We start from the raw sequence: 13,929 nt of genomic DNA, 5'->3' as shown, positions 1-13,929 counted from the left end.
GAGCGACGCTCTTTCACCCTGACGTTCCTTCCCTCGGGGGGAGGGGGGGCGCCGATCTATGTTTTCGCATTCACCTGAATAATGTGTAGTTGCGCCACTGCCTGTACCTACCTGTGGTATCTACCTCCTGTACCTGTCGTATCTATCTGTTGTACCTACCTCTAGTGACTATTTGTCGTACCTACCTCTGGTACCTATGTTTCATAACTCCTTCACGTGCCTACCTCATTTACCCACATGTCGTATCTTTCTCCGGTACCCACCTGTCGTACCTACCTCCGGTATCCACCTGTAGTTGCTATCTACTGTGTCCACTTGTCTTTCATAGATGTAGATACGACATGTGGGTTCTGGAGGTCGATACGACATGTGAGTACTGGAGGTAGATAAGACAGGTGAGTACTGGAGGTAGATACGACAAGTAGTCACCGGATGTAGGTACGACAGATAGGTACTTACCGTACCTACCTGTCATGTCTACCTCCTGTACCACTGTGTCATACCTACCTCCGATACCTACCTCCTGTACCTACCTGTCATACCTACCTGACGTRCCTACCTCTGGTACCTACCTGTCATAACTACCTCTGGTACCTATGTATCGTATCTACCTCTGGTACCCACCTGTTGTATCTACCTCCGGTACCCACCTGTAGTACCTACCTCCAGTACCCACCTGTTGTACCTACCTCCAGTACCCACCTGTTGTACCTACCTACGGTACCCACCTGTTGTACCTACCTCCTTTACCCATCTGTTGTATCTGTCTCCGGTACCTACCTGTCGTACCTACCTCTGGTATCCACCTGTAGTTGCTATCTACTGTGTCCACTTGTCTTTCAGAGATGTAGATACGACATGTGGGTTCTGGAGGTCGATACGACATGTGAGTACTGGAGGTAGATAAGACAGGTGGGTACCGGAGGTACATACGACAGGTGAGTACTGGAGGTAGATACGACAAGTAGTCACTGGATGTAGGTACGACAGATAGGTACCTACCGTACCTACCTGTCATACCTACCTCCTGTACCACTGTGTCATACCTACCTTCGATACCTACCTCCTGTACCTACCTGTCATACCTACCTGACGTGCCTACCTCTGGTACCTACCTGTCGTAACTACCTCTGGTACCTATGTATCATATCTACCTCTGGTACCCACCTGTTGTTTCTACCTCCGGTACCCACCTGTAGTACCTACCTCCAGTACCCACCTGTTGTACCCACCTGTTGTGTACCTACCTCCTTTACCCATCTGTTGTATCTGTCTCCGGTACCCACATGTCGTATCTACCTCCGGTACCTACCTGTAGTACCTACCTCCAGTACCCACCTGTTGTACCTACCTCCTGTACCTACCTCCAATGCCTACCTGTGGTACCTACCTCTGATACCTACCTGTGGTACCTACCTTTGGGACGTACCTCCGATACATACCTCCAGTACCTACCTCCGGTACCCATCTGTCGTACCTACCTCCGGTACCTACCTGTCGTACCTACCTGTTGTACCTACCTCCGGTGACTACCTGTTGTATCTACCTGTCATACCTACCTCCGGTACCTGCCTCCTGTACCTACCTCCAGTACGCACCTGTCGTACCTACCTCCGGTACCCCCCTGTTGTACTTATGTCCGGTACTTACGGTAGGTACCTATCTGTCGTACCTACCTCCGGTGACTACTTGTCGTATATACCTCCGGTACTTGTCGTACCGGATAGATTTTTGCTATCCATCCATTCTAGCTATGTAGCTATCTAGTTATCATAGGTTGTCACATCATTGCTATCTGCCGTAATAGTTATGATGAACATTAAACATCAAAGCCAGTGAAAGCATATCTATCTGATAGCACTATCAATCGAGCCGGTAGACCAATTAATTTACCATGTGACCTGCTATGTTTTTGGACTGTGGGGGAAAGCTGGAGTACCCGGAGAGAACCCACATATGCACAGGGAGAACATGTGATCTCCTTGCAGAAAGAACCCAGGTTGGTTTTCGAGCCTGGAACCTTTTTGCTTTAAGGCAACATTGCTAACTACTGTGCCACCGTGCAGCCTGCAGCTTACCAAGATTACTTTGAAAAGTAGTTGCAGGTTTACCGTACTTTTTTAGCATGATGCAGATGTTGCATATTTTAAGGGATACCGTGTTAGTCTGAAAAGTTTATTTACGACAGTTGTGATATAAAGTTCAAAAGACAAGATATAGGACAATCAAATATAGAAAGAAACTTGTGTGTGTGTGTTTGTGTTCTTAATATCTTTTTTTAATGTTCATTATTGTTACTTAGCACCTCATAGGTATTTAGCTCTATTTGGTGGGATGTCTTCTGTTTCTATTGAAGCCAGTATTTGGGTATAGGCCTGGGTTTGCATATGAGCCTGAGTTTGGATACCGCCGTGGGTTTGGGTGATGGCCTGGGTTTGAATAGTGGTTGGGGTTGGGATAGAAACCTTGGTTTGCGTTAAACACTGGGTTTCCCTGGGGGCCTCTGTAAGGTGGAATTCTTTTGTTTCCATTCAAGCTTCCATTTGGGTGGTGGCTTTTCTGTTGCTGGGAGCCACTAATTGTATGAAGTCGTGTGTTTGCATGGTGGCTTGTTACGATGGACTCCTGTAATTGTGTTGAGGCCTCTGATGGCATGGAGACCTCTAATGGGGAAGAGATCTGTGATTTCGTGGAGACCTCTGATGGCGTGGAGACCTCTGATCGATTAGAGAAGTGTTTTCGAGAGGGAACTTTGTAATCGTCATCTTTTGAAGCAAGGTTAAGCTCTACAGTCAGATTTACAATGTAACTTTGCATAGATTGGATTTTTTTCTCCTGTTCCTTGCATTTGGTGTCAAGCTCAAGGTAATTCTTGAGCTTGTCCTCACATTTCAGTCTTAGTTGGCGTTCTTCTACCAAAGCTTCTTCCAGTATTGCATTGTTCAAGTCATGTTTTTCAGCTTGCTTCTTTAGGAAATTGAGCTCATTAAGAAGGTCCTCATAAATTGCTGCTTTGGGAATGTCCTCCGCAACGGATCTTTCTTGCTCCTCCTCTTTCTGTTCACATTTGGCTTTTGTGTGGCGTTCATTCTCTAAAGTTTCCTCCAGTTCCATGATCTTTTTCAGGTAGGATGTGCATTCTACTTGAACTCTGATTCTTTGTTCTCTCTCCTCATCAAGATCAAAAGTTTTACGTTGGAGGTGCTTCTTAAGGTCATCCACTTGCTTCGTGAGACTGGTGATATGTTTGGTAGCCTGTTCAATGTACTTAGAATAGTGGTTAAATGCCGAGATATTGTTGGGATTTCTACTCCGCTTGGGTTGTGGACAGTGGGGGGCTTCATATCTAGAAAAGGCCTGTGTCAACTCCCTGTTTGAGTAACCACACTGGAAATGCTGGTATGAGCCTGGTGCCAGACTGGTTGAAGGAATAGGAAGAAAAACTGGAAATGGGTTGCCTGCTTGGTGGATTTGCACTGAGTTGACCAGCAATGAGTCAGCAAAGGAATTTGAATCCTGCTGGTCTTCTACTGAGAGAGAATGATCTAATCCGGCAGAAGATGTAACCTGTTGTGCTTCCCCTGACGGGGAAATCTCTAATCCGGCAGAAGATGTAACCTGTTGTGCTTCCCCTGACTGGGAAATCTCTAATCCATCAGATGTTACCTGTTGTGCTTCCCCTGAGGGAGTAATCTTTAATCCGGCAGAAGATGTTACTTGTTGTGCTTCCCCTGATGGGGAAATCTCTAATCCAGAAGATGTAACCTTTTGTGCTTCCCCTGACGGGGAAATCTCTAATCCGGAAGATGTAACCTGTTGTGCTTCCCCTGAGGGGGAAATCTTTAATCCAGCAGATGTTACCTGTTGTGCTTCGCCTGATGGGGAAATCTCTAATCCGGCAGATGTAACCTGTTGTGCTTCCCCTGAGGGAGAAATCTTTAATCCGGCAGAAGACGTTACCTGCTGGGCTCCCCCTGAAGGGGAAATCTCAAATCCGGCAGAAGATGTTCCTGCATTACTATCCATGGGGAAAATAATGGCATCATAGTCAACTTGGATGTTAAGTTCGACCATGTCTTCCCATGAAAGTTTTGCCTCAAAAGCTTCCAAATCAGTCCTGATCTCCTGTTGCTGCATGTTTAATTCTCGGCTGAGATCGACGTGTCTGTTGATTCTGTCAAAATTCAACGAACTCTCTCAGAATGTGTGAACAGTTATGAAACAGTCTGTTTGTCAAAGGTATTTTTTCAGACGCCTATGATGTATTAGAGAGTGATGTCATCACCTCTGTTGTCAGTTTCTTTTGATGTTGAATGTTCCATTTCAACTCTGCAAACACACAACAAATGTTCAAAATAGAGATTGTATTGCATTTTTTTTGTCTATGCCAATATATTTATTTGCTCAGTGGAAGTATTTATTGGAAGGACAATTTTACAAAAACTTTAAGTTGCACAGATTGGGATATGTTTTCCAGTCACAAGGTAATTCACAATGCTAAATTATTCTGTGATAACATTGTGTAAGCTTTATGAAATACAGATTAATAAATTATTTTTTATTTGCATAGTTATTTTTATCATTGTATTATTCATTTTATTGTTCTATCAATTTCATCATAACTTTTCACAATTTTTATCACTAAGTTAATCGATTATTTCATAACCTTTATTGTTATTGTTCGTTTTATTTCTAGCCTTTTTTTTAAGCCATTAGCTATATCGTAACTCTTATTTTGTAACTAACATTAATTTTATTGTAACTTTTGTTTTTATTAATTTTATCGTTCAACACGATTGTGATATCACACATGCTACTGACAGCATCTTAATTTTAGCTTATACACTATTGTTAACTTAACTCTATTCAGTATGTAATCTCAACAAGCCACCGATAAACAAACACGCTCGTGAGAGCATTTTCGCTAACTTTAGCATTTTAGCTAACGTTGGCGTACCTGCTTCCTGTCGGTCTTTTCTATTAATTTATGAGCCTGAGTGTCTCTCGAGCCATTTGGCTTCAATACCTTTATTTTGATATTTATCACCTTAAGGATGACAGCATCACCCCTCTGCGTCACACTGTTTTCTGGGGGTAATAACAGGTGACTTCAATGTTAGTGTCATCATGATTCTGGTGCAAATTTAATGCAGCCATCCATGGAGCATCTCCGACTCTCATAAGCCCCTTTCGCACTGCACAGCTGGACTCGGGCCGACCGTTTTTGCATTAGCACTTCCAGCCCGGTACCGCCCGGCTCCCTGGAACCCCGAGAGCTGCGGTTCCAATCGGGCCGGCCAGACCAGGCCGGTTTGGAGTTAGCTGTTGTTGATTGGTTCATTGGATGAGGGGGCGGGACAAAGACCAGCTCTCTGGATCAGAGGAGCACTTGACATTCTCGATGGTTGTCATTTCAATATGCTGCATCAATAAATTCCCCTCATAATCTATTCTTACCCTACACTGCGATTACATTCGCCTCTTCAGCCAAAGATTTTAATGGTAAATATAAATAACATTTCTCCAATGAACCGATCATAAGTCTTTTACTCTATGAACGAGGGGATTTCCGCATCTCGCGTCGCTCCAGCCGGGAAATCCCGCCTGCCGCAGCGGTAGTTCAGCTGTCCGCGAGTCCAGCAGAAACATTCAGATAAAATTTTTTATTTATTTTTTGTTAAATGTAAAGCTGAGGTAAATGTTTCCCTCGCCCTCAGCTTCCACGCTCATGAACGCATACAGAAAAAGCGGGACGGGAGACCCAAGAAGAAAACTGTTCTGCGGTTGCTGGGGAGATCGCCTCGGTAGCTTTAGCAACGGGTCGATTTACGTGACGTATCCTGCTCAATGCAAAACGACCACGGCCACAGCACCAATCGGACCTGGTCGAACCGAGCCGGGCCGGGCCGGGCCGGGCAGGACCCTGAGGTGCGAAAAGGGCTACAGCTTGTGACGGTGTGGCGAGAGGTTGGAGAAGGAGTTAACAGCGGTGGTTAGCCCTCTAACCCAAAACAGCAGGACGTACTGTTGAAGTATTCCACACTTTCAATTTATTTAACTTCGTCCACGTAAAGTCAGATCTCCACGGTACTACATTTTTATACATGAGAAAAGTAACGACAGTTTACCGCTCTGCACCTCATCATCACCTACGTTCTTTTCTACAACAAAGTGGAAGACTAGGTCTTCTTCTGTACAACAAAAGAAAAAGGGAATAGGCGCCCTCTTGTGGTGATACCTACTCATCTCTAGGAACCAAACAGTATAATGACTGTTACAAGCTTTGCCCTCCTGGCAGATTCCAGACCACATCAGGGGTTATGGAAGAAACGCCACAGTGACATCTAGTGGTAAGAAATCTATTCTAGTACGTTCGAATCTGTTCACAATTTGTTCAAGTGTTTTTAATGAGATTTGGGGTAATAACTAATAATACTTATTAGTATTATTAGTTATTACCCCTAATAATATAACTAATAATATTAGTTATATTATTAGTATAACTAATAATACTTATTAGTTATACTTACTTGGAAGCATTCAGACTTCTCATCTATGAGGAAGACCTAAGTCTGCAGTCCCAATCTGCCGAGCCACTTTTTTTAAAGGTTTTATTGGATATAGTGGCCTTTGATAGTTGACGGGAGAAGGGGAAGACATGCGGCAAATGTCGCCAGGCTGGGAATCAAACCTGCGACTGCCACGTCAAGGACTGAGGCCTCCATATGTGGACTGTGCTTAACCCCTGCGCCACCACAGCACACCCACATTGAGAGCCACTTTGAATGGAAAATGGTAAATTAGACTTTTAGATAATAAAGACTGGAAATACAGAAATATATCTGCTATTTTTATTTGCTCTGGAAATTCCTCGTCTAGTTGGATGTGTAGCGCCTCCGGTTTGAGTTGACTGCCTTCCAGAGAGAGAATTCACTTCCTGTTTGTAGACATTTTTCCTGCCGGACATTCACCTGCAGCAACTCATTGGTTGCAGTTAAACTGCACTGGAAGTGAATGATACTTTCAAAAAAGAAACCAGATCATTATTTTAGGAATACTTTATTATATCTGTGGACATTTTGTCTCAATCAACAGGTTAAATCGCTATGGTTACATTTCAGATCAATATGTACAACAGCAACGCAAAATGTGAAACATTAAAACTGCTCCTTGCAGAGCCTGCTCTACATCGCCGAATGTGTCTAACAGTTAGTCCTCCATCGGGTCAGTACCGGTGAGCTTCACTCTGTCTGAGCAGTGATAAACAGAAGTTGTCTGGGAATGTCACTAGAGACCTGCAGGCTGCTTTCTGATGAGATCAGTCGTAGTACAAAGTGTGGCAAAGTACAGCTGAGAAAAAAAAAGAAAATGCTGTCCATTCACTTTATTTTGGATTCTGGCTTCTTTCCGAGCCAGCTGTGATCAGATAAGCGGTGAGGTTGGCATCTTGTTGAATAAATACTTTAATGAGTATCCTGTACAGCAGCTGCCATTAACTAAGAACAACAAATCTGACCCCTACTGATCTGAGTATTTGTTGAAAATATTAAATGTCAGCGTATGAAAAAGTGCCGCTCACTACAGGAAATGCATAGACAGGATCTATAGGAGTTCTGCCTCTGATAGATGATCCAGTCAAACAAGTGAATCACAATTTAAAACTAAAGTTAAAACATAAAAAAGAACACCTAGAGGTGTACAAACAAAAACAAAAAAGTGGGTTTTGTTTAAAATGATTCTACAAAACTTAAAAACAAAACAAAACCAGAAATGTGTAGAATGTGTGTGTGTGTGTGTGTGTGTGTGTGTGTGTGTGTGCGTGTGTTTGAAGCTGGTTCTGAGGGCACATCGGGGCAGTGCTGCTGCACTTAGTGGATGGAAGCAGCTGAAAAGCACAAAGCGAACATCACTGATGCAGCTCAGAGGGCTGAGGTAGAGCGGTAGCAACTTATTCTACTGATGTTTGATTATGTGGGATGTCAGACCGAAGCTTTGTTTTCACTTCTAGATATAAAATACAACTTAAGGTCAGTTCTCAAAGTAAAGTAGCTTTTATATTAAGATCCAATGTGTTGCTTCCAGCACTTCATACCATTAAACTCGAAATGAGACAGTTTACAAACAGGAAAACATGCCCACACACACACATACACACACTCGACCATACAGCAGCAACAAGCACAGAAAGAATAAGAGCTGTGTCCTTAAACTGACTCTGGAGAAAGTAACAACACATCCCCTGTGATCAGTCTTCAGATCAGCTCAGGTTCTCCTCTTCATGGCTTGACCTCAGCAGAATGAAAAACGTTAAAACCTCAGTCCAGTGACAGCAGACCGCTCCTGCTTCCATCTGCCCAGGTGTCTTCTGTTGTCCATTTTTATATATATATATATATATTTTTTTTGTCCCGTTTCTACTCAGGACTCCTGGAGTAGCTGGAGTGAAGAAGCTGCAGAGAGCACCGACACCATCACGATGTCTCTTCTGTCACAAGTCGGTGACTTTGTTTTCCACAGCAGCAGCTATCTGCTGCAGCCGGTAGCCCAGCTGCATCTTCTGGGCTGTCGTGTCCTCCTCCAGAGCTGTAATGATCTGCCGAGACAAGAGGGGAAACGGTTAGCGACGCTCCATCTGGGAGCAGGGCGACCCAGGACTAGGTTGGTCGGCTCAGCAGAATAACTTCAAATCTCTGGATTCTCTACCCACTGAATGAAGACCAAACATGTTTTAATCAAAAATTCACCAGACATACAGCTGCAGTGTTTGTTAAAGTTTCATAAGTTTTTTTTTTTTAAATTGAAGGAAACTGATTAGTAAAAAAAAAAGAAAAAATGTTGGCTTGATTTTATTATTTTTTGTTACTTAAATGAATTATCATTTTCATCCTTAAAATACCAAAATTTAGATTTAGATGTGACATAGAAGCAGAAACAGATGGGATGAATTACAATCTCTGGTTCCAATGAGACTTGTTTTGTCAAGTGAAAGTAGCTTTTGAAAAAAAAAAATACAAAAAAATCTGAGCAGGTATTAAACATACTTTTCATTAAGCCCACAATTCTGTATTAAGAAAAATGCAGTTTTCTAATCTTAAACGAAGCGTTTTCCTGAGCAGAAGCTCATTCTCAGCTGTGTGGGACTGGGTGTGAGATGCACCTGGTCGTAGTACTTGTTGATGTATTTGTAGAGCTCGTGCAGTGCCACCAGGTAGTTCAGCTCTCCGGAGTAGTTCTGAAACACAAAGCCTTCAGGTGAGTTGGCACCGAGCAGCTTGGCGTCCTGCAGGAGAGGAAGTGAGGCTCCACTCACCCTGGACAGCTCGGCCAGCGCCGAGTTCATCTCCTGGTCGCTGGCTGATATCGTCTGCCTGATGTCAGCGTAGTACCTGCAGCAAACCAGCATCATGACATCAACTCAAACTACGTACCAAATCCAAGTTAGACTGGAGTAGTTTAGAATTTCATTCGGAAGGAAAATTCCTTTCCATCCTGATCCATCTGAAGCAGTTTTTAACCAAGGAGCTGCGAGCTAAAGCAGAGCAAACCTTTCCACCATCTGTTTGTAGCGGGGAATGTCTCTGGCATACAGCAGCTTGTTGATGGGAGAATCCTGTTCCACAAGAGAGAGAGACAAACAATCACATCTACATCCAGGAAGCATCTGAAGTGGAAGAGTGAAAGAGGAGCAACGCCTCACCCGCCCCAGCTTGTGGTCAGCAATAGTGCAGGAGTCCATGAAGGTCTGAGCAATGACCGAGAGGACGGCGTCCACGTGGTCCGACACCTGGACGTCAAAGATGAACTGAGGGTTCTTAATGATGTTGATCCAGAAACGCAGAGGGAGGCTGGAGAGAAACAGAACGGCACACAGATCAGTTTACTGCGGGTGCAGCTGAGAGCATCCGCAGTAAACCGACTTCAGGGGAAATAAACTCTCATGTTCAAAAGGGGAATTATTCCAACATTATATCAAACGATGAAAGTTACTTACAAAACACCAGCATAGTGAATATTAGGATAAAGTGTCAAAATGTGTTTAACTTATATTGCAGCTCATGATGCAGCTGATTCAAATTCAAAAATACTTTGCTGTGGTGGCGCAGGGGCAAAGCACAACCCATGTATTGAGGCCTTAGTCCTCATGCCGGTGGCCGCAGGTTCGATTCCCAGCCTGGCGACATTTGCCGCATTTCTTCCCCTTCTCTCTCAGAATCCTCTTTCCTGTCAAACTACCTTCAAATAAAGGCCAGTAGAGCCAAAAAAAAACCTTTAAAAAAACAAAACTTTATTGATCACAAAGGGAAATTAAATGTTGTTGTAACTCATATTAATTCAAACACTTCAAAGAGTTTTGTAGATTGTGATGACTGTTTGCAGGAAATATTTCCTGTAGCAGTCTGTATTACAGTGAATCTGAAGAAGCCTCTGACCGAAGAGACTGTTTGGTCATATTGGTCCATAATTTTATTGATTTTATGAAGAATCCTTCTTTGCACCATCAGCTGATGTTGCAGCTGATTAATGGTGCTAACATGCAGCTCTGTTAGACTTGTAGTTAAAAAGGGCTTTAATACAAACACCAGATGATCATGGAGATAAAATGTCAAACTGTTTTAATCGTCAGATGTTAGCCGTTATCGTGGTTCAGATCAGAAAGTCATCGTGCATCTCCTTTGTCACTGGGAGGTTTGAGCACATTTCCTTCGCTAGCAGGTTAAACTCTGGGGTCAGCTGAGGTCAGCTCCAATCTAAATCAACAGCCTATAACACAACCAGGTTCCATCTCTCACTTCACTTTTAAGATGAACTTTCCTTTCTCTGGAACAACTTCAACACCACAGACTGTTGCGGTCAGCGGAACCTGTTGGCTCGGGTTTTTAGATCCCACCTGGCCGTTTCCGCCGCCTACCTGTTGGTCTTCCATATGTGGATGGTCTCCGGATCGGTGATGCTGTGCTGTCCCGCCTGGTCGTCCAGCAGGTCAAAGAAATATTTGACGGCTAGCGGGACGGGACGGCTGGTGCTGAGGATCACTGTGAACAGATCGTCCACAAACTTCTGTAACGTCCCCTGACAGACACAAAGGAGGGACAAACGGATTCAAAATCAAACCAGATCATTGTATTTAAGAACAACAAAGGATCACAGGATCACGTGGTGTTCTGGAGGATTACGCTGAGAGTTTTCATCGCCTGACATCAACATGTTGGCAGCCGTGTTACCTGGTGTAACTTGCTGACCAACAGGCTAATAAGAGTGAGTCAACAGAAAACAAGCAGCAGTCATTCTACGGATCAAGACACCATACGGGATTATGAAGGTACAGGCATAACTAACAGTACCAGGATCAGAGTTGGTTCTGCTGCTGACGCTGAACACAGTTTTCTTTGTTCTGCAGTTACTGTCCCATGTGACTTCATATGTCTGTGCCTGCTGGAGCACGTTGCAGATCTACCGTCCTGCAACATCCAGATGCATCTTCCACTTCTACACACCTGAATCAAATGAATGCCAGCGGCTTCTGCACGGCGAAAATATGCTGGTGAGCTGCTTGGTTCAGGCGCGTTGGAGAGGGAGGAATGTGAAGGCGGCTGCTAGGGAGACTTAAAGGTTTGTACCTGTTCAACTGTGTAACATAATAGAGTAGCTTCCATCTTTATGTGTGGCCTTGTATTTTCTAACAAATGCTACGTTGTGCAGAGCGACTGCTTCTTATGGGGCCCAAAAGCCAAAGCAGTGCTGTTTTTGGGTTAGTGGCTTCAATGAAGACTAGAGTACTGAGTTTAGGTTAGTGTTAGGCTTAGACATGTACTGGTAACGGTTAGGTTTACGGTAAGGATTAGGGTTGGGCTATAGAAATAAATGACAAATGAAACGAAGTCAATTCAAAGAAATAAAATAAAATCTGACTTGCATAGCGCTTTTCAACCCTCAACGGACACTCAAAGACGCTCTACAATGAAATCAGTCATTCACATTCACACACTGATGGTGTTAAGCTACTAGACTGCAACCACAGCTGCCAGAAATGAGGTTGCCATTTCACTTCCACCCCCAGCAGGTAAGGAAGGCGAGGTGTCTTTCTCGAGGACACAATGACAGAAGTGGATGGAGCGGGAATTGAAGTGATGATCCCACAGACTGCAGGATGAAAAACCGCCAATGCCCCAAAGAGTGTGTGTATGTATGTGTGTGTACCTTCATGGAGAGCAGGCGGGTGAGGTAGATCTCAGGGATGGCCTTGGCCCGCTCCCGCTCCCTTAAGCTCCCTCGGCGGTGTTTAGGAAGCTCTGGCTCCTCGCTGGCCTTCACCAGGTGCCACAGCTTCACGCCGCCCTCGTCTGCATCATCCAGCATGGGAGTCTCTGTTCACACAATGGGATGCCAGTGATGAGCAGAGCGCCACTGCAGCGGCTGCTGCTCCATCACCCAAATGATTTCTGCAAAGGAACTCACTCTCTCCGGCGATGTAATCATGGTTGTCATGGTGAATGTTTTTGGTGTGTCGCGGCACCAGTGCCACCGTTGCACCGTCGGGGACCTGGAACGACACACAGCGGCGGTTAGGGCCTCCGTTCGGGCGGCCCAACAGGGCGACTCTGGCCAAGGGGGCGTCACCTTGTAGTGCTGCAGAGTGTTGAGGCGCTTCCAGCTGCCCTGTACCACAGATGTCAGGTCCTCGTCCGACAGGATGAGGTGGCCTGCAACGCCAGACCTCCACTCTGAACAGGAGCAGCAGGGTGTCATTATACTCAACTGTCCCTCAAATGCAATATCAGCATAAACATTGTTTAATTTCTATAAAGCTGCCATTAAATACGCCAAGATGAACCAAGTTCACCAGTCAACCGCTGGGTGTGTTTGGAGTGATGGGATGCCTTTTTGTGTATTGCTGCTAGTTTTTACACTAAGACTGTGATATCAGTTAAAGGTAGATTAAAGACATCAGTAAAGAAAAAACAAAAAAATATGGCGGCACCCAGAGTTACCGATGCAGATATCAGAAGAATATTCATTAGACTTTTTTATCATGAAATGTATCCTATTTATAAAACTCATCAACCAGTTCTCAGTGTATTGAGGTCAGTGGACAAACACCGAGATCTCACTGCTGCTGGAGGGTGAGGTGTGCTGCTGCTACTCAGCTACAGGGGGCGATATAGAGATGGCTGTTCAGGGAACAAATCGGGTCAGCAGGTAAATGTGACCCATATCTGACTTTTTCAGGCGGTCTGAACAGCCCAGGTCAGATTGTTTCAGACTTGTACCACTTCCAGATGTGCAAATAAATTGTTTCTGAACAGTCACGCATCATTTTATCTGCCTTTGAGATCCGGACTGTAAATTAGGGCTTGATTCCATTTTATTTGCTCACTTTTCATAGCAAACTGGAATCAATAAAAACTCTGTGTGAGAGAACAGCAACAGCAGCAGCAGCACAAACAAAACGCGCAGAAAAAGATCGACTGGACAAGCACTGATCGTGTAACGCAGTTATGTTTCTCTTGCTGTAGGGGGCGCCACAGCTCAACAGTTTGAAATTGTGTGAACATTGAAGTTGAACTTCTGCTTATCCTTCCCCAGATACTGTTGGAGGGAAGCAGCAAATGTGTTCAGGGCGAAGGGGCCAGCTGTTCGTGTGTGTGCGTGTGTGTGTGTGTGTGTGTGTGTGTGGACACTCACCCAGGTCCAGGGAGTCAGCGTGTGGCCGATGGGAGAAGGAGGTGCTCTTGTACACCTGATCCAGGAGCTTTTCCTTCACCTGGGTGATGGTATCACAGTCCAGCACTTTGGAGGGCAGCGGTTGGGTCTCACTCACTCCTCCACCCTGCACCAACACGTTCAGCGTCTGGAGGCCAAGAAGAAATGAGGGCAGGGAGGAGACGGGGCGGGGAAGAATCCTTCAACCTGCTGAAGGTCATGGGAATG

General features: G+C 44.7%; 2 protein-coding genes across 3 annotated transcripts in view; both read right to left on the bottom strand.

Annotated features, from left to right (window-relative positions):
* Positions 1 to 2,161: 2,161 nt before the first annotated feature.
* On the bottom strand, positions 2,162 to 4,514 carry LOC103465509 (uncharacterized). Its single transcript, XM_008410423.2, has 2 exons — positions 4,286 to 4,514; positions 2,162 to 4,174 (listed from the first exon to the last, which is right to left on the bottom strand). Exon 2 carries the CDS (start codon positions 4,135 to 4,137, stop codon positions 2,323 to 2,325), a length of 1,815 nt encoding a protein of 604 aa, XP_008408645.1. The 5' UTR covers positions 4,138 to 4,174; positions 4,286 to 4,514; the 3' UTR covers positions 2,162 to 2,322.
* A 3,696-nt stretch (positions 4,515 to 8,210) lies between these two features.
* The window catches only part of plxnb1b (plexin b1b), a 68,124-nt gene continuing 62,405 nt past the window's right edge, over positions 8,211 to 13,929 (bottom strand). For both annotated transcript variants that reach the window (XM_008410420.2, XM_008410421.2), the window contains 10 exons: positions 13,684 to 13,849; positions 12,619 to 12,722; positions 12,457 to 12,541; positions 12,199 to 12,365; positions 10,910 to 11,070; positions 9,698 to 9,845; positions 9,546 to 9,610; positions 9,311 to 9,386; positions 9,158 to 9,232; positions 8,211 to 8,593 (listed from right to left, as the gene is read on the bottom strand). In XM_008410420.2, the coding sequence (XP_008408642.1) occupies positions 8,489 to 8,593; positions 9,158 to 9,232; positions 9,311 to 9,386; positions 9,546 to 9,610; positions 9,698 to 9,845; positions 10,910 to 11,070; positions 12,199 to 12,365; positions 12,457 to 12,541; positions 12,619 to 12,722; positions 13,684 to 13,849 (1,152 nt within the window). In that variant the 3' untranslated portion in view covers positions 8,211 to 8,488. The remainder of the gene's footprint in view (positions 8,594 to 9,157; positions 9,233 to 9,310; positions 9,387 to 9,545; positions 9,611 to 9,697; positions 9,846 to 10,909; positions 11,071 to 12,198; positions 12,366 to 12,456; positions 12,542 to 12,618; positions 12,723 to 13,683; positions 13,850 to 13,929) is intronic.

The sequence above is a fragment of the Poecilia reticulata genome, linkage group LG5, assembly GCF_000633615.1.
Source record: "Poecilia reticulata strain Guanapo linkage group LG5, Guppy_female_1.0+MT, whole genome shotgun sequence".
NCBI lineage: Eukaryota > Metazoa > Chordata > Actinopteri > Cyprinodontiformes > Poeciliidae > Poecilia > Poecilia reticulata.
This window is presented reverse-complemented; position numbering and strand designations above follow the sequence as displayed.